Source organism: Juglans microcarpa x Juglans regia, chromosome 5D, assembly GCF_004785595.1.
Source record: "Juglans microcarpa x Juglans regia isolate MS1-56 chromosome 5D, Jm3101_v1.0, whole genome shotgun sequence".
Taxonomy (NCBI): Eukaryota; Viridiplantae; Streptophyta; class Magnoliopsida; order Fagales; family Juglandaceae; genus Juglans; species Juglans microcarpa x Juglans regia.
In genome coordinates this window covers 681,445-705,506 of record NC_054602.1, presented here as the reverse complement: position 1 = coordinate 705,506, position 24,062 = coordinate 681,445, and the positions used below count along the sequence as shown (strand labels likewise).

The 24,062-nt window shown below is 37.9% G+C and overlaps 3 protein-coding genes across 5 annotated transcripts; 2 read left to right on the top strand and 1 right to left on the bottom strand.

The window, feature by feature from the left end:
• Positions 1–4,386: 4,386 nt before the first annotated feature.
• On the top strand, positions 4,387–8,065 carry LOC121265381 (protein PSK SIMULATOR 1-like). Its single transcript, XM_041168993.1, has 2 exons — positions 4,387–4,626; positions 5,102–8,065. The coding sequence occupies exon 2, from the start codon at positions 5,160–5,162 to the stop codon at positions 6,876–6,878; it is 1,719 nt and encodes a 572-aa protein (XP_041024927.1). The 5' UTR covers positions 4,387–4,626; positions 5,102–5,159; the 3' UTR covers positions 6,879–8,065.
• A 598-nt stretch (positions 8,066–8,663) lies between these two features.
• LOC121265394 (cytochrome P450 76A2-like) lies at positions 8,664–10,597 on the bottom strand. The gene is given in 3 exon segments (XM_041169010.1): positions 8,664–9,376; positions 9,379–9,385; positions 9,493–10,597. Coding segments are annotated over 3 exon segments (1,524 nt in total). The 5' UTR covers positions 10,408–10,597; the 3' UTR covers positions 8,664–8,774.
• Positions 10,598–19,129: 8,532 nt separating this feature from the next.
• LOC121265412 (probable 3-deoxy-D-manno-octulosonic acid transferase, mitochondrial) lies at positions 19,130–24,062 on the top strand. Of its 3 annotated transcripts, none has more exons than XM_041169031.1 (12): positions 19,130–19,519; positions 19,602–19,695; positions 19,792–19,834; positions 19,935–20,057; positions 20,134–20,253; positions 20,335–20,413; positions 20,545–20,661; positions 21,148–21,245; positions 21,833–21,923; positions 22,470–22,589; positions 22,674–22,744; positions 23,474–24,062. In XM_041169031.1, exons 1-12 carry the CDS (start codon positions 19,216–19,218, stop codon positions 23,657–23,659), a joined length of 1,446 nt encoding a protein of 481 aa, XP_041024965.1. In that variant the 5' UTR covers positions 19,130–19,215; the 3' UTR covers positions 23,660–24,062. The 3 variants fall into 3 exon arrangements, 2 of the variants coding, with proteins under 2 accessions (XP_041024965.1, XP_041024966.1); XR_005940661.1 differs by having other exon boundaries at positions 19,165–19,519; positions 22,674–23,081; positions 23,474–23,595; XM_041169032.1 differs by lacking the exons at positions 22,674–22,744; positions 23,474–24,062 and having other exon boundaries at positions 19,162–19,519; positions 22,403–22,542.

Here is a 24,062-nt window from a genome sequence, read left to right as displayed (position 1 = left end):
CTCAGTCAAGGCCAACAAATCCCTATCTCTCCCCGCGCGAGGAAAGCCATGATTGCTCTTTTAGCACACATTCCCACAGTTGTTGTTTCACAACCGTCACTTCGATTGTTTCTTTGCCTGCTAAAACGACGCCCGCCTTTATTTTCTCAGTGTATGAGTTGTGGTTACCTATTTCGCACGCTTTCTAGCAACCGTTTTCTAGGAACTTGAGGAATTTGAATTCCTTCAACTTGTTTTGGTGGCGCTCACCTTCCTTTTTCTAGGTGATTGGTGGTTGTAGATTCTCCCGCACGCTTCTTGATATCCACGTGTTGGTGATGATTCAAGGTAGCTGACAGGTCGGTGTATATCACCCTTGACCACCTTTGTCAGCACCTTATTATTCTTGGACTGGGCCAAATAGGCCTCTCACTTGGTGGGACAAATCGGACAAACCCACCAAAGGCCGTCATCTTCACTTTACCAGACTGATAGGCCTTCCTTTGGATTGTGAGATTTCAGACTCTTGGACTGAGCCTTTTTACCCTCTTCAAAATGGATGTGTGTGGTATAAAATTTACATGTAGAATTTTCGTTAAAAAAATGGATTTCATGACACTCCTCGACTAGTAATGTGGCTAAAGTAAGTAATAACATGGATAAAGCAAAGCAAAGGAAACAAGCATGCGGTAAAGAAACAGACTTTGTCTCTTGGAAGCTGTAGTTGTGCGTGTTGGACTTACTCTATTATTTCACGTTGTTGTCGCTTGGATTTGGTTTTGCTTCTTGTTGACTTCATTGACGCTGAACTGTCATTCAAGCGGGTGAATACGGACGATAGATACGAACCTCACCTCCCTATAAATCACTGTACCACTAAGCTAACACCTTCGATGGAAAAACGTAGCACTGCATGTGACCGAAGTCTTCCCATTGGAGCAGTAGGCTAGATGACATAAAACATGTGGTATTTATAGAAAATACAGTATAAAAAGTAAAGAATAATTAAGCACGATACGAATTACGAGGAACAAAAATAGATCACACCGGCTTGTGGTCGTACCGCTAGTGCTCGTGCGTAGGTGCTGTCTACGCAATAGAGACTGTTTTGTCCGTGCGTGAACTGAGTGCTCGTGTCGTTAGGGCTCGAGATGTCTATGCTTGCGGTGAGCATGACATCCAAGATCACACCGATGCTTGTGGTTATGTAATTGTTAGTGTATTTAATTTGTAATTTTTTTGTTATTGTAGTTTTTAATAAATTAGAAATAAGCTATTAGATTTAGTGTTCATAGCAGTGTTCTGTACTCTTCCTCCCTGAGAGGATAGAGGGGGCCTTTAAGTTATATTTTTACAGAACTTATTTCTCTATTAGGAGAGAGTTTGTTGTGAAGTTAAGACAATGTTTACCACAAAAAAAAAAATGTGAGCGGAGAAGCCTCAGAGTTGATGTGTAATTGGCTTCTAGTCTAAATTTTTCATATATTTATAAATCACAGTTGTAACTTTGAATCATTAATTACCTGAGTATGTTTTCTTAAAAGAAAAAAAAAAAGAAATAGATCAACATGATTAACGAATACCGACACTTGTAATAAAAAAATATGTACAGTTGTGTTTTTTCTTTCTTTTGGTAAGTAATGTACAGTTGTGTTTGTTATTAGAGATTGGATTATTTGCATGTGGGCATCAGGGCTGTCAACATAGCCCGTTCATGATATTTGGGCTGGTTTTTCTGGCCCGTTTTAGAAGGGATCATTGCTCAAAAGACGATGATAATGGCAAAACCTTCACCATTTTTCTCTCTTTTCAAACTTACCCATTGAATTGTTATTTTTCAGGTTAATATTTCTGTTGGCCCTTGTATATATATAATTTAAAGACTTGGACTCCATTTAAATTCAAAAAGTATTTTATCTTATCTCATTTCATCTCGTCTCATTGTTATAATTTTCTTAAATTTTTACATAAAATATAATAAACAATTCAACTTTTTTAAATCTCAATTTAATTTTTTCAAATCTCAAAAAAATAATAATATTAAAAAATAATATTTTAATAATATTTTTTTTAATTTTTATTTTTCATATAAAATAATTTCATCTTATCTTTGAATCCAAACCAATCCTTAACCTTAAGTGTTCAACTTGTTACTGAGTAAAGGAGTGAGAGGACTAAAACGTCACTGTGACTAACAGTCTAACATATCAACAAAACGCATTGGAGCATCTTATCACAAAAGGAGAAATTCTATGAAATAAGAATGATTTTTTGTTTTTTTTTTTTTTACTTGGTAAAAGACATACATCCTTACACCACCGATATGTCAAGAATTTAATTGTAAGAGAAGCTTGAAAAATTGGTTTTTTTAATCTATCAATTATGTGAAATATTTATTCTCGCTTATAAATATGGTATCTTAATAAGAAAATAAATAAATATTTTAATAAAAAAACCAATATATATATATATGCGAATAAGATAGACCAGTAATAAGGTGTCAAGGCGTGGTGAATAGTGGATTTAATTGCTCGTGCTTGTATTTTGTACACTTAATTTATTAGTAAAGTAAAACAGGTTGGTGGGTGGGCGTTAAATTTGATATGTAGACTGAGATCTTCGAGCTTTTGGTAGTAGCTGTCTCGCGCACAAACCAAAGCAAGAAAGGGCAAGTTTCATTTTCAAACTTACCTTGGAATTCACAGGCGTACAATCTACTCAAACATACATACTATGATATGAACAAATCATCCAACCAGAGACTTTTAGTATTATTACTAACTAGCTAGTTGAGCTGAGGACAATTTTTGCATTGCCAAATACGCATATCCACTTTCGTATAGTTGGCCATTTGCCTTTCCACTGGTCCAATGCACGAAGCTCCCAATGCCGGACCACAGCCCTCTTCTACCAACTAAACAAACAAACAAACAACAATAAAAATAAAAATTAAATGAATACAGAGAATCCAGGCCACCAAGGCAACTTCTTTCAGCAATCCTATCCTCCTCCTTAAATGCCTTTTAGCCCTTCCAAAGGTCCAAACTCTGACACTCCCAATGCTTGATCATAATTCTCAAACAAACAAACAAATGATATAAAAATTAAGACACGTAAATAAAATCCAAACCTTGATCACCAATTCACCAGGACAAGAACACTCGGTTTAAATACTGGTTATAAATTACGTATTTGGGATGTATTGGGTAGAATTTTTAATTTTAGGATGGAATAAGATGCTACTAATCCATAGCTTCCAACTCAAAAGTACAAGGAAAAGTTAAATTTTTATTAGAAAAAGTTTAGGGCGTCCACATACGCTGTTATAATAATTTCCATAGAGTTAATCTTCCCACAAGTACCTATGATATTCTCCTAACAACAGTATCGAATGGCAGCCTGCCACGTAAACCTCACATGAACTTAATGGTGGACCGCATTGCAAAGGAGAGAAATCTTTTTTGATGATTCACTCCGTCCTCTTTCTCTCTCTCTCTCAAGAAAACCTTCGAGGAGCAGGGTCTACTATCGACTGAAACCCACTCCCTCTCTCAGATTCCTGTCCCTCTCTCCCTCCTCCATGCGACTCCCTTGACCGTAAGTCATCTCTCTCTCTTTGAGCCAGACTTTTAGGTCTCCACCGTAAGTCACCCTCCCTCCTCCATGAAACCCACTAGACTATAACCCTTCCTCCCTTGACTCCTCCACCGAAACTCCCCTCAATCAACTTGTGGTTGCATGCAGATAATAGTGATGCTAGTTTGCGATGGTCACTGACGTTCTCGACGAGTTCGAGAGTAATTTTTGTCCCTTCAATTCCTCTAAAATTCAAATGAATTTTATCTACAAATTTGAACTATGATGCAACTGTTATATACATGAAATTGTTTTGTCCCTTAGAATGAATTTATCTGTGTTCATCCACTTTTCGCCTATAAAATGACAGATTTTTATTGGTATATCATGTGATTTGTATAACTGAAGAAAGATGTTGATAAATAAAGAGGAATGGACAGTAATGCGATGGTTGTGTGGTTTGGAGAGCAGCAGTATGATTGTTCGTACGACTACAATAGGGTGTGCCGATCCGGTTTGGAGCTCCTCCACCGAGACCGGAGGTCGGGGCGTGCGATGGCGTGCATTTGAAAATTTCGAAGTGGGCTGATGGTTCATAGGAGAAAAGAGTGGGCTGATGGTTCATAGGAGAAAAGAATAAACGGGTGTAAACGTCTTTGATTTTTTATTTTGCTATGATAGTATGTGGTGTAGAAATTTTCTATGTAATTAGATGATGTGTCAGCTCATTATTGACTTTCATTAAAATCACATTGTCGAATCTGCCGTTCCAAGGAGGAACTCATTTCCAAAAGCATAAACCCAAAATTATCCGATTCTTTTTACCTCGGTTTGACCAATTTTCCACGTTCTCCGTCTTTGTCACTTCATTATCCCCCTAGCCCGTACGATAAATAAATCTTCTTCGTCCGTTTCAGCTCGACTCAACTTCTCACCGGTTATGTGCGTACGTTACGAATCTGTGCACCCGCTTGCCCCTTCCCTCCCCCTCCTCCTCCTCTTCTTATTCTTTAGCTCAATGTTGCTTCTGATTGTTGTCAGTAGACGCCTCAGCGTTCTTTGATCTCAACTGTAAGTTACTCTCCGTATCACTCACTGTTATACTTAATGTCTTTGATTTCACCGGTATTTTGTAATTCTTTATGGGATTTGAAAATGGGAGAGCTTGACTGAGATTTGGGGTCGTGATTCATTTGGTCTCAGAGAAATTGCAGGAAGAGGGAAAGCAAATAGACGAGGTTTTGGCATTTGATATGTATGGTTGGCATTTGATATGTATGGGACCTGAGATACCAACTCAAGGGTTTAGCTTGGTTTGAGTTAGCTAATGTACTTCTTTTTTCTTTCCTCTGCTTTCTCGGGAACCAAACGACGATTAAGATTGGCATCTGGGGTTCTTTTGGTGCTCATTTAAGTCTCAATTTTATTTCCTTACTTTACAGCATGAAAGCGCTTGTTAACTAGTTAGTGCTTAGACGAAGGTGTGATTTGGATCTTTGCTGAGATTTTGACCTGCTTATTTTTTATGTGTTTGATTTTGATACAGGAATCGAGGCTTCCATTTGGATTTTTTGATAGGTTAGGTTCGCACTGTTTGCATTGTAATGGGTGGAGAGAGTGTGACTGAATCGTGGTTTGGTAGTTTGAGGTGGATTTCAAGGAAGGGTGGATCAGACAATGACAAGGGGGTGATCGAAATTTTAGCGTTTGAAGTTGCTAGCTTGATGCTAAAGGTGGTTAATTTGTGGCAAAGTTTGGGTGATAAGGAGCTTCATAGGTTGAGGGAAGAGGTTGCGAGCTCAATTGGGCTTAAGAAGCTCGTTTCTGATGATGATGATTACTTGATGGAACTTGCCTTGAATGAGACAGTTGAGAATTTCGTATTCGTGGCAAGGTCTGTGGCCAGGCTTGGGAAGAGGTGCAGAGATCCCATGTATCACCGTTTCGAGCAATTTGTTAATGACCCTATTCAGAATGGATTTCAATGGGTTGGTTTGGAATACAAATGGAAGAAGATGGAGAGAAAAGTGAAGAAGATGGAGAAATTCATTGCCTCTATGACACAATTGTCACAAGAACTGGAAGTACTGGTGGAGCTTGAACAAACTCTTAGGAGAATGCAGAATGCTGAGTTAAATCGGGTAAAGGCGCTTGATTTTCAGCAGAAGGTGATCCGTCAGCGTCACGAAGTGAGAAATCTGAGAGAGATGTCTCCATGGAATAGAACTTATGATTACATTGTCCGGCTTCTGATGCGTTCACTTTTTACGATACTAGAGAGGATAAAACATGCACTTGGAACATATCAAGTGCCTTCTGTAGAGGCAAATGTCAATTCTCAGCTTGTGAATATTGAGTGTTTTCCTCGCAGCCATTCCTTCTCTGCTATTATGTACTCTTCCATTTATCCATCTGAGAATAATCTCGGTGGGTTCTATTCAGGTCGTATTGAAAGGTCAATTTCAAAGCCAGGAAATATTGACAAGAGCAGTAGAAAGGAAAAGCAGCAACAGGATTGTCCTCGGCCATCAACAATATATGGAAACCACCCGAATTTGGAAACCAATCCGTTTGCTCATGCCGGACCTTTCAAAGCGTGCATGCCTGGTGGAAGTGAATCTCCCATTGTACCAAGCTCCAAGCCAACTGGTGGTGGTTCTATGAGGTTGAGTAGTGTTCAGCTGAAAAATATTGATGAAGACAGTAAAACCAACATGAAATCTTTTTCTCGCAGCAACAGGGTCTATTCTAAATTGTCCTTCTTCAACTCTAAGTGTAGGTCATGGACTGCACCTCCATCTACTCTTGGCAGTGCCGCTTTAGCTCTTCATTATGCAAACGTGATTATATTGATTGAGAGACTAGCTTCAGCACCTCACTTAATGGACCTTGACACAAGAGATGACCTGTACAACAGGTTACCCTCAACCATAAGAAGTGCTCTGAGGGCTAGGCTAAAATCGTATGTCAAAACCACGACCTCATCTGAGCACAATGCTGCCCTTGCAGCAGAGTGGAGTCTCGCGCTTGGGCATATATTTGATTGGCTGGTTCCACTTGCTCATAACATGACAAGGTGGCATTCTGAGCGGAATTTTGAGAAGCATTATGGCTTTTCTAGAACAAATGTGTTACTGGTCCAAACGCTTCACTTTGCAAATCAAGCTAAAACTGAAGCTGCAATTACCGAGCTTCTTGTAGGTCTGAACTATATATGTAGGATTGGCATAGAACATCAGAGGAAACATATGCAGGAGCCTGCTGGCAGGAGACCTTGTTATGATTATACGTTCATAAGGGATGACATTGCTTACGATGTTTAATAACTACAGAGATTTCTTGTAGGTGTCATAAAATGTACATGATCAATCTAGAGACATGTCCCGTTCATATGGAATGGGGTAATAGACAAGACTTTCAGGAGATTACTTTTTATTTTTTCATAAAAAGACAGTGCATTTCTTCCATGTTGAGGTCTCATTCTCAGCTTCCATTTTAATTTTTTTGTTTTCTGTTTGTTGGAGCTGGCTTTGCTAATTGAGTCGTTCTATAGATTCATTTACTTAATGATATGGTGGATGAATTTCACTTCCATGTAAAGTATAGTTTGTATTGTAACAAGAAGCTCACGTGGTCTCATGGAATGCATGGTAAATCACTCTTTTAATGCTTGGAATGTCTACGTAACATCTGTTGAACAGTAGGAGAGCTTTCTACTGCATGGTAACTCAAAAGTACTGTTTAATTTATTTCTCTGCCTGGTATCCATCACATTCCTCTCTTTTTCTTACTTCCTTCGCATATTGAGTGTTGCCTCTCTTCACTTTAATTTTGATGTGGCTACACAGCAACGGATATTTAACTTTTAACATTTTGAATGTCTTTGATCTACACTTTAATTTTGAATGGTAGGAGAGCTTTCTACTGCATGGTTACTCAAAAGTACTGTCGTGCTTATTTCTTTTCGTGGTCTCACATCACCACCCTCTCTTTTTACCGTACATCATTTAGTTTGTTGCCTTGCTTCACTTTAATTTTGATGTGGCTGCGCAGCTTTCATTGCATGACATGCTGTTCGTGGACACAACTTCAGCTTTTGAAGCCAAAGGTCAACTCAAAGTGCTGCCTTAAAGCTCCCAGGTCTGATCCTGACCCTTTCCAAATGGTGATGTCTACATGAACTAGGGTGTTTCTGGGTATTTAATTTCCAATGAAGTTGGAGTCGTGTGATGCTTTCTGTGGAAGCAGCATTAATGGAAGAGCAGGATGCAACTGTGTGGATTCTTTGCCAAATGGCTTTTTTCCTCCTACAGTAACAGATGGAGGGTGAGGCGGTGGGGTCAAAGATGTGTTGGACGTGTGTCTTACGAATCAAAAATAGAAAAAGGATTTAAAAAAACTAACTTTTTTCACCACTACCTGCTAATATGGCAGCTCATCATGTATGTCACTGTGTCTATAATCACTGTTTGGTTTAACAATTTCATTAAGCTCTTCGGTAGCATTTCTCTCACCTACTCTGGAATGAGGTTCAGCTCTGCATGGATCTTTTGTGTTGATTCTAAGATCAACGCCATTGTTTGTTACCATTTCAAACTCCAAAGAACCATATATACCAGAGATGTTTATATTGTCAGCTCGATCTGCCTTCGTCATTATCTTAATTTCCTGCCTTGGAGCTGCCCGACTTGGAGATCACTCAGTTTCTGTGTTTTAGATCTGATCAGAGTTGACCTTTTGTTTCATATATATGTTTGCTGAGAAGATAGAGGTAAAAGACGGTAACTGGAAGTTCTTTGTTGCGAAGAAAACCAAAGGAAGTAGGAAACTGGTGAGATTTCACTTGGTTTTTGCTATCAATACATGAGATGTAGAGCACACGACATAAACGCACTATGAATAACTGATTAAATTTAAACAAGGGGCGACAGAGGTTATGTTTGAGGTTATAAATGTTGGAATATAGATTAACTTACTAAATCTACCTCTTATATATCATCAACTCAAATCCAAACTCAATTCTTCACCACCATTTAATTAATATCTATTGTGTTGGTCTACTTATTTAGAGAGTTTGATGACATGTAAGGGGAGTGTTAAAATATAAATTAAATTAAATGATGAAATTTTCATATTCCTAAACTTCCATCAAATGACTGTATATCATGTTTCAAGAAAGTTGAGTTCTCAAGAACATGGCTATCAGTGATCTTCCCAGTCTAGGCGACACATTTTTTAGGCACTGCCAGTAATGATTCATGCTTCCGCATGACAATGCCCAGCTTGTCCCTGGTGTCCATTGTCTCTCGAGTCACATTGCCATCAAATTCCCAATCAAATTTGTGAAGCAATGAGCCCAAAACGAGATTAAGCACTCTATGAGCCAAAGGGACGCCAGCACACATTCTCCTTCCAGCTCCAAATGGGATTAGCTCATAATGTTGCCCCTTGTAATCACAGTCTGTGCCCAAAAACCTCTCGGGCTTGAAAGACGAAGGATCATCCCACGCATCTGGATCTCTTCCAATTGCCCAGGCATTCACAAGAACTTTGGTGTTATAGGGAATGTGAAACCCCATAAAATTGGTGTCTTGCATTGCCCTTCGTGGAACCAGGAATGGAATTGGAGGATGCAATCGTAGTGTTTCCTTGACTATAGCCTGTAAATATGAGAGACTGTCAATGTCACTCTCTTCAACTTCTCCGTTTGGTCCGACTACACGTGCGAGCTCAGCTTTGACCTTTATCATCGACTCGGGGTTGCATAGGAGCTCAGTCAGTGCCCATTCAATAGTGCCGCTTGTTGTTTCTGATCCAGCCAAAATATTTCCTGCAGAATTATCGTTGTTTAGCGAACGACAATAGTTACTACTGTTTCCTGCAAATTAACGATGGTCGAATTAGAGGGTAGGGTTTAATATTAATATTGTCGCTTACCAAGATGAAGATATTTAGGTCCCGGTCAGAAATTTTCGCAGGCTCATCTTTTCCGTTGCCTTCAAACTCAAGCAACACATCCAAGAAGTCCTTCCTGATCTTCTCTCCGCCCCCAACCTGCCTATCCTTCACCCGCTCCTTCACAAATCTGGATGCAATCTCCATAGCTTTCCCAAGATCTCTCTCCATGTTCCTCCTCAACCCCTGCGGGTCCAGCCGCCTCAGCCATGGAAAATAGTCCGCCATGTTTGGGTGCCCCGACCACTCCATCAGTTTCATCACCGCCGCGAAAAACTCTGACCCCTCCTTCGACTGGGGGTCGTACAAGTCGCGTGAAAGCATGAGGTTTCCGAGCAAGTTGAACGTCATGAGAAACACAAACCTTGCAACGTGAAGCCCACGTGGAGCTTCAAGTTTACGTGTCTCTTCCTCGATCCACAGCAACAAGTCGTCCACACATTTTCTACGTATAGGCGCCGTTTCGTTGATGCGCTTGTTGACTACCATATCCACCGTGACGAGGCGCCTGAGCACCCGCCAATAGGGACCATAAGGAGCCAGCGCTAAGGATCCCTGGTTGTAATTGTGGGCCCGCATGGTCTCGGTCACGGTTCGCTCGGCGAAAGAGAGGTCGTGGTGCTTGAAGAACTCAGTGGCCGCTTTGGCAGAGAGGATTGCCATGGTTTTTGTGGCACCCATTCTTAGCCATATAACGTCTCCATACTTGTGTCTTAGACCCGCGAGGGTGCGGTGTGGCATTGCTCCAAGGTCGAACATGTTGCCGAATATTGGCCATCCCGGTGGCCCAGGAGGAAGCCGCTTGAGGATTGATTTTCTACGGTGGAGCAGGAGGAGTAGAGCTGGTGACAACAAGATAATAAAAAAGCAAACAGCAAAGTTTAAAGGCCATTCCATGAGTTGATCAGTACGGTAAAGATCTTGCTCCCCGGCCCTTTCCCCCTGTTAAACCTTTTCTGATTTGCTACTCATTTATAGACTCTGCCAGAGCCTTTCTCGTCTCTATTCCGCCGGACGTCGTCAGCAGACGGTCAGGAAAATAAATTATATGTGTGAGTTATTATTTAGAGTTTTGTATCCAAGGTTTCTATTCGATCCGCTTAATGAAAGACATTTTGTTAATTATGGCTGTCCCCCATGTGAATTTCTCAAAGTTGAATATTAAAGTACGCGATATAATTGAGCGTTGACCCGAGGGGCGCTATATTAAAAACTTTGTACAGGTCATGAGATCGATGTCGCCGATCGACCACTGTCCAGTTAGGTAAAACGTCACTTAATGATAATGATTTAATTTTTCGATGATCACGAGGCAACATATATAACTCACCCACTGAAATTACATTTTGCCATACATATTAGATAATTAAATTCATTTGTGTCATACTAATATGTACGTATATATTTTTTCAGCTTCCTGCAAGTATCGGGTCGGTTAGATGCTTTCATGCATGCATGCTTGACCTCATTTGAACTGCAATTTTATCATTTACTAAAACCCACATATTAGTCTATGTCATGACCACCTGTAAGCTGGACCACGCACTATATATGGTTTGATTCGTGCCTTTCTCACGTGTTATTGTAATAATTTAAGCTCCAATTATTTTGATTTGTTTTGCTCAGAAAGAAAGAAGGAAAAATATTAATTATAATGAGATATATATATATATATATATAGTAATATATAGAGGATCATCTTACATATATATATGCATTGCATTGGCACATTCTTCTGAAAAAGATTCTTGTTTTTATTTTTGATTTTTTATGTGGGTTCAGCATGGCATTCAGTACTCAATTAAAGCATGTGGGCTGTGAAGAAATTAAATGGTGTTTGTGGGTTGGTGGCCGGGCATGAGTACTTGCAACTTCAAGGATCATTTCTAGCTGCCCTTGCACCACTTTCTAGCTAGTTCTGGGCATTTGGATTCTAGCGGTTAGGCAGCCTTCCAATATGATGCTCATCAAGGTATCGAGGAAACCATGAGAAATGCCAAACACATATGGAGTTAGATCAAGATTAATATATTGCATATATGCATGGTATGTGAAGGATTAACGTTGTTTTCGATAGTCTGTCATAATGATTTTTAGTATTATATATAACGACAATACGTCAAAGGCTCCAAGCTTCGTATGACTCATTACAGGTGCCCCACAATTATGAAACTCATAATTATTCTGTCTTATTGCATATATATGACCTTTTAAATAGTTACTGATTATTGCCTTAACGAGATACTTTTTTATTAACAAAATGCTGATTTGTGTGAATGTGGAATCTCTTATTAATTTCTTCAAAACATCTACTTGTTCCTACAAAACAAATGGTTAAAAAAAGACCTCACGAAATGCGTGGCAATAAAAAAAGTATTAAGTTGATGTAACATTAATGTTTTTTATGTTATAGAGTTGCGTGTCAGTAAGTTCTCGCACGCAATATCTTTTCATTGGATATCACATGCCTCGTTGATATGTGAGAATATTGGCGTTAGTGTCTAATGTGCAAACGTAAAAAATAGTGATATGGTTAGTATTTATTATTAAAAAAATAAATTAAATATAAAAATAATAATAAATGGATAGTAGTAAGTTAGTAAATCTATCATTATTCAATACGAAATTATATAATAGATTTGTAAATATCTAATAATACTATTTATAGTAAGCTAAATATTTACATATGGCTAATTCAATGCGGTAAAAAAAGTATATTATTTTGTAAATATGTGTTTGCATTTACATATGCATACACCACTGCCAATATTTCTCTATACAAGGTGCTATCAGTAGTTTCGATGATAGGATATCATGAACAAATATCTAGGTGATTGAATTTTACTACCTAGTACCTATGCATGTAATGAGTAAATTGATAAAATTAAAAATATAATTAAATTTAAATAAGGTAAAAACTCATGGATGATAATTAGGTAGTAGATCCCATAAAACCTATCAATTACCTGAGAACTCGCTAAATGACGTACAGTAATCTGAATAATTTATAATGAAAAATTTTATTTATAAGTTGGTAAGGATAACACCTGATAAAGTACTTACATGTATGCTATAATTTAATTTAGAAGAAAAATTTTAAAATTTAAATTTTATTAATCAAATTTTACTATTTAAGTGAGGTCATGTATAATATACTTTACAGAAGGGCTTGAGATATAAAATAACTCTAAATCTACACGTCATGTTTATGCTATGGAGCTCAACGTGGATACTTCACATTCCTTCTTATCACAGAGTTCAATTTGATGTTTTAGCCTTATTAAATTTTACCAACAAGAATATTTCCAAACGTTTAAGACTTCGTTTTTAGCTCATGAACTTGTCTGGATTATAGATGTTTACAACTTCCATGTACGCTAAGATGAAAATATATACGTGAAAAGACATCCAAAGATTAATTGAGCATGCCAACTTTATGCGTGAATTCCAAACTTTTCACTCTAAAACTTTTCACTTCCGTTTAACGCTACCCATTTGAAAGGTATTTGTATGGCCTTCAATGGGACATCTTTCCTGAGCGTCACGCCGTCATCTCCCGCATTCTTATCTCATCCGGCCCAAGCCCAAACTCAAGTAAATCATAAAGTACTGGATTTCCTAGTCTCTTATCAGTCCAATCTGTTTACTTACAAATCAATATATATATATATAAAGTGTTATTGAGAGGATAAAAGTTGATTTGTAAAAAGAACTTTAAAATTTAAATTTTAGATTATATTTAATTTACTATATCAATAATAAGAAGATAAATTTTCTACTTTCACTTATAAATATAATTTTTTTAGAAGTACAAAAAACGCTAATATATTGTGTGATTCACGAATAGATATCCACTCCTCTATTTGAAAATGCAGTTTTACCTCCAGTTACACTCAAAGAGACACAGGAGTTTTCGACCCCAGGGAAGAAAAATAATCATGTCGAGTACTTGGGCAAAGGCAAAGTAGTTATTATCAGTACTGAAAGTGGGGATAAAAAGGAGTTTTGTATAAAGAAACTTTTTTCAGGCAGTTCTACTGAGTCAGCGCTCAAGCAAGACGATGACACTGTTCAATTTACTAACAAGCAACTCCATCGTACCGCAGAAATGGACCCCGCAGTGGACTTCTTATCTCCATGTGGCAACCTCCAAAGTCTTCAACAAGCCAACTTGTCAGCTTCATTGAATGTCGGTAATCATCTGGTTCCCTTTAACCCTTCCTATCTGTCAGGTGACGTCAGCCCCTCTTTACTTCAATCCTGCATTCCAGCCGACTCTACCAACCCGTGTCCCCTAAAGCAAATCCCTTTTCTCCCGTCTACACTTAATCCTATCCCTCCATCTTCTCCTTTGTAACCTTTAAGCCCGAAACCCTTCGGATACGAGTCCAACTCGGCCTTTCTTAACCAAGTTATAGCCCAATTCCAAGCCAATAGAGGCCCACTTATCTCTGAATTGTCAAAACCCAACCAGAATTTATCCCTCTTGGTGAGCCCATCCAGACGTGCTTGCATTGCGTTTAATACCTTCTAACTAAATCCAGTCCCAGCATTTCCTAATTCCCAAACCCTAGAACAGAGGAACATGGCTTCGACATTTACAGTTCCTACATCTTCCTCAGCTTCATCCAATGAGTCATCTAGAAAGAGGAAAACCATCAATCCAGTTAAGCCAATCCCTCAATATCCGCATAAAAAATTTCTTTTATCTTCTACTGTCACAGTGGCTGATTCCGATCTAGTCAATAAGGAGCATGAAGGATCCCATTTTGAAAATGAGCCACAGATCCCAGCGGACAGTCTTCCAGAGTTCAAAGCTGAGTCACACCACTTCATTGAACCTCCTCCACTCCGAAAAGAGAAAAAGAACAGACCACAGCTCAAGAGCAAAAAGAACAATTCCACCAGCCACTATGCTCCATATCAGAGGCAAGCCTTGACAGTTTCGGGTATTACAGTTCAGGTTCAAACCATGAATCTTTTTCCCATTAATCCAATGACTGGAGTGGCAGGGTCTTCACTGCCACCAAAAAATCCATGAGGATCCTTGCTTGCAATTGTCGAGGTATCGCCCGACCTCGTGCAATTCGATCTCTCAGGGCTAATATTAGGATCTATAATCCTGAAGTTATTTTTCTTTCGAAACTTTATTATCTCCTTGTGAAAATAAACGTATTGTAAATATGCTTGGCTTTTCGTATTTTGTCCACTCTCCACCAACTAGAAAATGGGGAGGTTTTTTGTTGATGTATCGACCTGGTTTCGATACATAACTTGTGAATATTTCTAACAATATGATATATGTGTTGGTCTACTCTGATCCTACCCATATGCCTTGGTTACTGAATCTTGTTTATTATCCTACTCCATTTAGCAAAAAACAACATTTTTGGGATCTAATCAATCGGACAACTGAGTCTTTTTCTGGACCTACTCTTGCTATTGGGGACTTTAACTCAATCTTTTCCCAATCTGAAAAATTAGAGGGTAACTGTTTTGCACAATCCTCTAAATTAAATGGGCTTGCTCTTTTCATGAATAGATTCGGCTTGATTGATATTGGTTCTAATGGTCCCAAATATACCTGGTCAAACAAGAGAGATGGCTACAATCTCATCAAAGAAAGATTGGATAGAGGGATTGCTAACTTAGCTTGGCTTTATCTGTTCCCACATGCTTCCATCACCACCCTCACAAGTGACTCCTCTGATCATGCTCCAATCTTACTAGACTCTTCTAATAGGAAGTCTTATCCCAAAGCTTTCAAATTTGAGGAGTTCTGGCTAAGAGATCCCTCCATTTTTGAGATTATAAAAAAAGCCTGGAGTTCTAATTTCAGAGGCACCCCCTCATTTATCCTCTCAAAAAAACTCAAGAACACAAAAAAAAGCCATACGAGAGTGGAACATCAATAGCTTTGGGTATATTCAAACTCATATTAAAAAGCTTTTTGAGATTCTCTTGTCAATCCAGGGTCAAGATCATATTCCCTCCCCTTCATCCTTGGAATCAGATCTGCAAGCACATCTTCAAGAACTCCTTCTTAGGGAAGAATCTCTTTGGAGTCAAAAATCCAGAGTGACTTGGCTCACCACTACGGATCTTAATACTAAATTTTTTCATGCTTCTACTGTGATTAAACGTCTTAGTAACAATATTGAATGCCTTAAAATGGGTCGTAATCATTGGTCCTCAGATCCGTCCATTATCTCTGCAACCATTTTGGAGCACTTTCAGAACACTTTCACATCTTCCAATCCTATACGTCCTGTTGATATGGATAATCTCTTTCCAAGAAAAGTCACTGCTGCTGAAAATGATTATCTTTGTCATATTCCTTCTGATGAGGAAATTTCCCTTGTTGTAAAAGCTCTTCCTTCCTTAAAGGCTCCAAGTCCTAATGGATTTACGGGTTTTTTTTACAAAAAATTTTGAGAAATCATCAAATCTGATATTCTAGCTTCTGTGAAAAGCTTCTTCATACAAGGAAAACTCTTAAAAGAGCTCAATCATACCAATATTGTTTTGATCCACAAAGTCGAAAATCCAAATGATATCAACCAATTTAGACCTATTAGTCTTTCAAATGTTTGCTATAAAATTATAGCAAAAATTCTTGCTAATAAGTTTAAAGTTGTTATGCCAAGTATCATATCCCCTTATCAAACTGCTTTTTTGCCAAACAAACTCATTCAAGAAAATATGATTTTAGACCAAGAGATTTTCTACCTCATGAAAAAAAAGAAGAACCAGAACATGTACTATGGCTATTAAAATTGATATGGCCAAAGCTTTTGACTCTATGGAATAATCATTCCTAATGGATGTTATGCACCACTCTGGATTCAATCAAACATGGATCCATTGGATAAAAGAATGTACTTCCACTATCTCCTATTCAATCATTATCAATGAATCCCCTCATGATTTTTTTTCAACCCTCAAGAGGATTAAGACAAGAAGATCCCTTATCTCCCTTTCTTTTCATTCTTGGCATTGAAGTGCTTTCTAGACTCATCATTCAAAAAGAAAATATTGGTTGTCTTAGAGGCATAAAACTGTCAAGAGAAGGACCCTCCATCTCCCATTTGCTCTTTGCTGATGATTTTTTTTTTCTTTGGTACAGCAAATTCTCAAACAACTCAAGTTTTTACAGATTGTATCGCCACTTATAATTCTTGGTCAAGTCAAAATATCAACTATAGGAAATCTTTTCTTTATTTCAGTGCTAACATCAATTCTGATTCCATCAATACTGTCAAAAGTTTCTAATCATTATCAATGGATCCCCTCATGATTTTTTTTCAACCCTCAAGAGGATTAAGACAAGAAGATCCCTTATCTCCCTTTCTTTTCATTCTTGGCATTGAAGTGCTTTCTAGACTCATCATTCAAAAAGAAAATATTGGTTGTCTTAGAGGCATAAAACTGTCAAGAGAAGGACCCTCCATCTCCCATTGCTCTTTGCTGATGATTTTTTTTTCTTTGGTACAGCAAATTCTCAAACAACTCAAGTTTTTACAGATTGTATCGCCACTTATAATTCTTGGTCAAGTCAAAATATCAACTATAGGAAATCTTCTCTTTATTTCAGTGCTAACATCAATTCTGATTCCATCAATACTGTCAAAAGTTTCTTTGATTTCAAAACTTCTCCTCCAAATTCTAAATATTTGGGCATGCCCCTCACTAATGGAGTTGAAAAAAAGAAATTCCTATATGATCTCATAGCCAAAATCCAAACCAAAATTCAAGGTTGGAAGACAAAAATTCTTTCCCAAGCTTCAAAAATTGTCCTCATTAGATCAGTGGCAAGCTCTCTTCCCTCCTATGTCATGTCCATTTTTCTCTTCCCTAAGGAAATAGCAAAAAAAATTGATACAATGCTGAGAAGGTTCTGGTGGGGTTATGAAGAAAACCAAAATAAGTAGTTCACCCCAAAATCATGGAATTCGATCTACCTGCCTAAATCCATAGGGGTCTTGGGTTGAAACAGACTTACATCTTAAACTCAGCCCTCATATCCAAACTGGCTTGGACTTTCATCAATGGATCCGCCAGTCTTTGGAAAGAAGTTCTTTCAAAAAAATATCTAAGATCAAATTCTTTTCTTGAGGTATCCCCCAAGATATCGGACTCCAAATTTTGGAAAAGCCTTTTAAAGCAAAGGAACTTCCTCAGGTCTAGTTTTTGCTATCAAATCAATAATGGAGCCACCACAAGAGTTTAGATTGACCCTGGGATTCCCACTCTACCAAATAGTATACCTCAACCACATCCCACATATGATATAGTTGATCATTCCATGACTGTCTCTGAATTCATCTTAGAAGAACCAAGGCGCTGGAACACCATCCTCTTGAATACTCTATTCTCAGAAAATACCATCAGAGAAATCTAAAAAATTCCCTTAGCAAACCATAACTTCCATCACATACCTGATAAAACCAAGTTGCTCCATCATGCTTCGGGAAAATTCTCTGTTAAATCTGTCTATGCAGCCTTGGTACATCAGAATGGACTTTCTTCTACTAGTAATCTGTCCATCAATTGGAGGACCCTCTGGAAAATGAAGATTCAAGATCAGCTAAAAATGCTTCTCTGGAAAATCAGTCACAATATTCTCCCCACAAAAACCAAGATCAGTAAAGTTATTCCTCTTGATGAAGATCAAATTCAATGCCCCTTTTGTAAAATTGAACCTGAAGATCTTCCTCATCTCTTCCTCAACTGCATTTTTTCTAGAGTGATATGGAGACAATCCAAGTGGCCCATTGATATCTCCCACTTTGCAAGTCAACCGATATCCAATTGGATCAGCATAATCATTAATCCTTATCCCATTCTAAAAATACCTGAAGAAGAGCAACATGATTTTCAGATTTTTGCTACTGTGGCAATGGATCATCTGTGGTTCATAAGGAATAAACTTGAACATGATTTTACAACCCCAACAATTTCCTTATATGTAGAATCTGTTTTTAAGTCTGTTAAACAGCACACAGAGCATGGAGAGGAAAAGAAAATCAGATTGAGGAGCATGAAGATAGACAACCGGATGGATACCATCTCATTACATTTGATGTAACCACGAGAAATGAAGGATCTATACTTGCATCGATTTGTTGGGCGGACAATGGAGAGTTATTATTTGTAAAAACTGATCTCATCAGTAAGGTAAGCTCAAATGTTGGAGAAGCATCTGCAGTCTTAATGGCCATCAAAGAAGCGGAAAAATTGAAGCTTGAAAAAATAATTCTAAAAGGCGATTTAAAGGTCACCATCCAAGAAATCTTGAACACCTCGCCATTCCAGGAATGGATCATGAGCCCAATAATCAACGACATCAGACATCACCTACAGTCATTCACAAATTGGAAGGTGAGGAAAATTCATCGATTACAAAATCGATGCGCGCATCATCTTGTACAGTGGGCAGCGGCATCACAAACCTTTGGTAATATTGCCCTAATCCAAATTTTACCATCACTGCTATAGTTCCATAGTGGAAATGATCCACCCATCACTGATGTATTTTGTAAATTTTAGTTTCCAAGGCTATTCTGTAAGTGTTATTTTATCCTAATGTAATATTGCTTAAAAAAATAAATAAATAAATAAATTAGTAAAGGTGATGAGTCTGGATTACAAGCTTGATACGGCAAGTACTTCCATATACGATGGGCCCCATTGGCGCAGCTTCGCATGTTGGCCCACCGGACTCCCTTCCAGAATAAGGCAAAGACGAGTCGTCAAAAAAGAGGTGTGGCCTGTGGGAATTTGGGGAGTTCCAGTATTGAGAAGAAAATGGCGGCAACGAAAGAGGGGAAGCTGGTGTACAACATATACAGGGCGCTCAGCTTCGGTGCAGCGCCGGTGCTGAATCTTTACCTACGGTTTCGCAGACTCCGAGGCCGCGAACATCCTCGCCGCTGGACCGAGCGTCTTGGCCGTCCCTCTCTCCCTCGTCCCCTTGGCCCTCTCCTCTGGTTTCACGCCGTCTCTCTAGGTTCGATTTTTCTTTTCCAGTTTCCTCAGCTACATAATGAAGCATCATCATCATCATTATTATTTAATTTTTAAAAATCCAGGTGAAGGAATGGCCGCGATTCCTATAATCAAACAATGCATAAAGCAAAGACCGGATATGAACATTTTGATGACAACTACAACAGCGTCTGCATTGTAAGGAAGAATCTTTTACTCATTAAATGAAAAATAATGAATAGTGGCCTAAAATCGTTGGTCTTATGTACTGTGAGTTTATTTTTCTTGTTGCAGCGAAGTAATAAATAAACGGCTTCCTAGTGGTGTAATATATCAAGTAATGTACAAACTTTGGTCCGTTTCCCGTCCTCTTCATCTTTAACGGCAAATAGATGTAGCAATTGTTTTAATGTGCTTTAATCTTCCGGTTGAATCAGTTTGCACCACTTGATACCCTGACCGCCGTCAGAGCTTTCGTCGACTATTGGAAACCGAATGCGATTATTCTTATAGAGAGTGAATTATGGCCAAATCTTATCATGACTGCTTCAGAAAATGGTGTAAGTTGTTCTCAAATGCATACGACCGTGTAAATTCATGATTCTCATAGCTTATATGCATCCATCATATTTTCAGATCGTGCTGGCACTGTTAAATGCTCGTATGTCTGCAAAATCCTTTAAGCACTTTTCAGGGCCGGTGCTTCTTCCACTTATTTCGCTGATGCTTTCAAAGTTTTCTTTGATTGTCCCATTGGTATGCACAGTCCGATAACTGCATATATTTTTACGACTGTAATTTGTGTCCTGCTGCTGCTGATATTGTTCCACGGCACAGAGCAATATGCAGGCAATCCAATTTCAGCTACTACAAGCCCCTCCTTGTGTCATCAACTTTTCCGGTGACTTGAAATGTGGTATGCCCATCAATTAGGAGCACAAATCCTTTTACTCGTTCTAAATGCGGGCAATTATACGTTGAGGATTGTTGAAGGAGATAGATATACCGTATTCTTATAAGGCTTTACTTGTTTTTCTCCCCATTCAGTGGTGGAAGATTTTGATGTTTCTGAGGGGGAGCTGAGAAGTATAGAAGATCTGAAGTTAGAGCTCGCCCACAGGCAGGTCTGGATGGCTTCTTCCATACATAGGGGTGAAGAAGAAAGTTAGTTCCCACTTATTTTCCTCCAATATTATACTGTACTCTAGATTGTTTTCGTTTTGAGTCAGAAGTCTATGGAAAGATCTTACTCTATAAATGAAATGCAACTGAAAGGAATGATATACTATGTTAGTTTGACTCCAGAAACATTGGCTACATCCTTGCTATGAAAGTGATTTCATTTTGTCTGGGAAATTTGTGTTATCTGTTTCTTGTCCTAATTTTTCATATTTTCTAGGTCAGTATATGCTTGAAGTATAACTGATTGACCAACAATGGCGATGTTGAATGTTCATCATATTTGCTTCTTTATTTAGCAATAATATCATGTGCAACTTATTCGCTATTCTGGGGGCATAATACTAATTTTATAATCCATTATGGACATTGGCATGCTCTTGCAGTTTCCAGTTTTCTCCTTCTTTACTCTTTATCTTTGTTCTAGTTTTCTTGACTTGTCTAACGTGCTCAATTACAATTGTGATGCAGTAATGCTAGGAGTTCATAGAGAGCTCACGACAATACATCCAGATATGGTCACTATACTTGTACCTCGAGATCCACGACATGGACTAGAGATCACTCAAGTATGATTGTGATGCAGCAGTAATTATCAGTAGGATTATACTTCAATTCTCTGTTATTTTCCTTTTGCATGTGTGCTCGTTACCTTGCTTCATATTTTGCGACGAAAGTTCCTATTGACCTTTTTATGATAAATTATGAAGGCATTTCTAAACCAACTTCTACTTGATTTTGAGATTTTAAATAATCTGGGGAAAAAGTAAGCATGCATGCATGATTGTCATTGCAAAGAAGAGGATTATACCCCATGTTTATTTATAAACCCTCCCTTTTGGCTAAGGAAAACCTTTTACAAGATAGATCTTGGGGGTTGCAAAGACATCTTAAAACTGAAGCTCATGTAAAAGCTATGCTAGCTAAAGAAGCTATACTAATTACAAGTAAAAGATAACCAAGTAAATTCGTAAAGACATATAACCTGAACAGCAATTTTGCAACTAAATTTGGAGTATGTAAATAATGCATTAATTGATGACCCATTTGCACCAAAGTTTGATTTTTAGTTTAAAAAATGCCTTTTTTTTAAATTTAAAATTTGTTGTTTTTTTTTTTTTTAATTTAAAAAATGCTTTTGCCATAAATAGTGCAGGAATTGCGGAAAGAAGGGCAAAATGTAGCATTGAGGTCTCAACATGAAAAGCTTGTGGCAGGAACTAATATATATGTCGTGGACACATTAGGTATTTCTTTTACTTTTATTTTTTAATTAAAAAATATATATTTCTTCCCAACAGTAATGTTAAATTGTACAACCTATCGTCATTAATTTCCTTCCAACCTATCATCATCAATTCCCTTACACTCAAACTTAAAACAATGGGGCATTCATGAGGCACATGCCATGCACTTACAGAGATAGGTTTACCTTAAATCCTTTGTTACACATAATAGGAGATGCTTGGTAATGAGGTTCTTATTTAGATACTTTTTTTTCTTCACATTCATCATTCTATGTTATTCAATAAATTGCACACATTATGGTACCGATGCCAACTAGTCCATGAGACTTACTGCACCCACAGGTGAACGTGAAAGCTTTGCATGCCCTATGCTCATTAATTTACTTTCATTGGTGGTTTTCAATTTTTTTTTTTTTTTTTTTTTTCCTGTGGGTCCTAGATAATTTTCTTAACTTTGGTTTCATTTCCCCTTTTTTCAGTGTGTATGCTTGCTTTTAGGAAGATTTGACCCCCACGTCACTATATCCTTCTGAACTTGTTTTGCAGGCGAGTTGAGGCACTTGTATAGGTTAACACCAATAGCTGTAGTTGGAGGTTCGTTCTTACCAGGTTTAGCTGGCCATAACATTTTAGAAGCCGCTGCAGCTGGCTGTGCTGTTTTGACTGGTAAACTTTTGTTCATACCTTATTGGGTTGACATGTCCTTTTTTTAATATCATTTTAAAAGCTTTTCTCCTTGGGTTATATCAGGTCGTCATATTGGCCATTTCTCACAGATGGTACTTGAAATGCAACAGTTAAATCCTTTGTCTGTTCACCAGGTTTGAAGAACCTCTTCTTGATTACATTCTTATCTTTAGAAGACAATGTGTAGAAAAGAATAGGTGAAACTCTTTTCTCGAGTCAATTCTCCAAAATCATTTTTGATGTTTCCACAGTATGGCATGATATGATAATTGCACCGTGACAATCCAGTATAGATAAAGAAGTATCTGTCGTCTTATCTTGATTTTTAGGTCTCTATATAAAGTTAGTTTTTTTTGTTAAACCTGAATAGTTCCATGTTCTGTTTGTGGTGATCACACCCACTCCACCCTCGACAGATAGATTCCAATTTCTACCTATTGAATTGACTTGATCAGTTCTGGAAGATTTAATGTTAGCAAGAGCATATCATTGATTTTGTACAGAGGAAGCAATTTCTCACAGATGGTTCCTTAGTTGATTGGTGGTTGAAGAAAATTTAGGAACGGTTGAAAATTCATGAATTCTCTACTTCAGTGAACTCTTTGAGAAAAGTTATGAATTAATTCACTTACTTCAAACCAAATGGGCTGAAGGGGCTTAAATCCAGCCAAATTTTAAACTGAAATTCTTAGGGCTTCTCTCTGCTGAAACATAATAATTTATAAAGGATGTCAGTCAAAGGCTCATTCTAATCAAAAGTCTATAAGATCATATTAGGGACTTCTAAAATAACAGCAAATAAATGTTATGTAAGTTTTTTCATTAAACTTTATGTTGAGGGCCTTTTAACTGTGGCCATGCAGGTTTTTGGCAAATTGGAGCTTGTGAATGTGCTCAAGGAGCTATTCAGTGATGCGAAAGTTCTGGAAGCACGTCGAATGGCTGCAAAACAAGCATACCATTCTCTGTCCAGTGGTATTGTTTCCAATGTTTGGAATCTACTAAATTCGCATGTTTTCAAACGGGTTGCTTTGTTAGAAGGTAAATGAAGAGCCGCATACAACAGAAGTAAATGTGATGGTGAAACTTGTTGCATTCTACAACAAAGAAGTACTTGTTGACGGCGTGCTATTTAGTGCATCTAAACCCATTATGGCTTTTCAGAATCGCACATGAAATCTTTGGCAGCTTGTCGCTGTAACTTTCAAGTCGCAGAATGATCTGTACAATCACATTCATGCAAGTTCTATATTGGTGGTTTGCTTTCTCATTGATTACATTCGATTTGGGCATCTCTTCACCGTCGGAGGTGAAAGAGGGATTAACATGACATTGTAGTCAAATCTTACCTTGAGTCAAAGCTGCATTTTGTCCTGGATTTGGATATATTTCTTACCTTTCCATTGCATATATTTCTTTTTTTATTCAAAGCAAAATATATACTTTCTTTTA

Excerpts from the sequence above, each read along its gene's own strand:
- LOC121265412 (XM_041169031.1), top strand. The coding sequence starts at position 19,216 with ATGTTGGCCCACCGGACTCCCTTCCAGAATAAGGCAAAGACGAGTCGT. Across the intron at positions 19,696-19,791 it reads ACTACAACAGCGTCTGCATT|CGAAGTAATAAATAAACGGC; the intron begins GTAAGGAAGAAT and ends TTCTTGTTGCAG. Across the intron at positions 20,058-20,133 it reads TGACTGCTTCAGAAAATGGT|ATCGTGCTGGCACTGTTAAA; the intron begins GTAAGTTGTTCT and ends TCATATTTTCAG.
- LOC121265381 (XM_041168993.1), top strand. The coding sequence starts at position 5,160 with ATGGGTGGAGAGAGTGTGACTGAATCGTGGTTTGGTAGTTTGAGGTGG.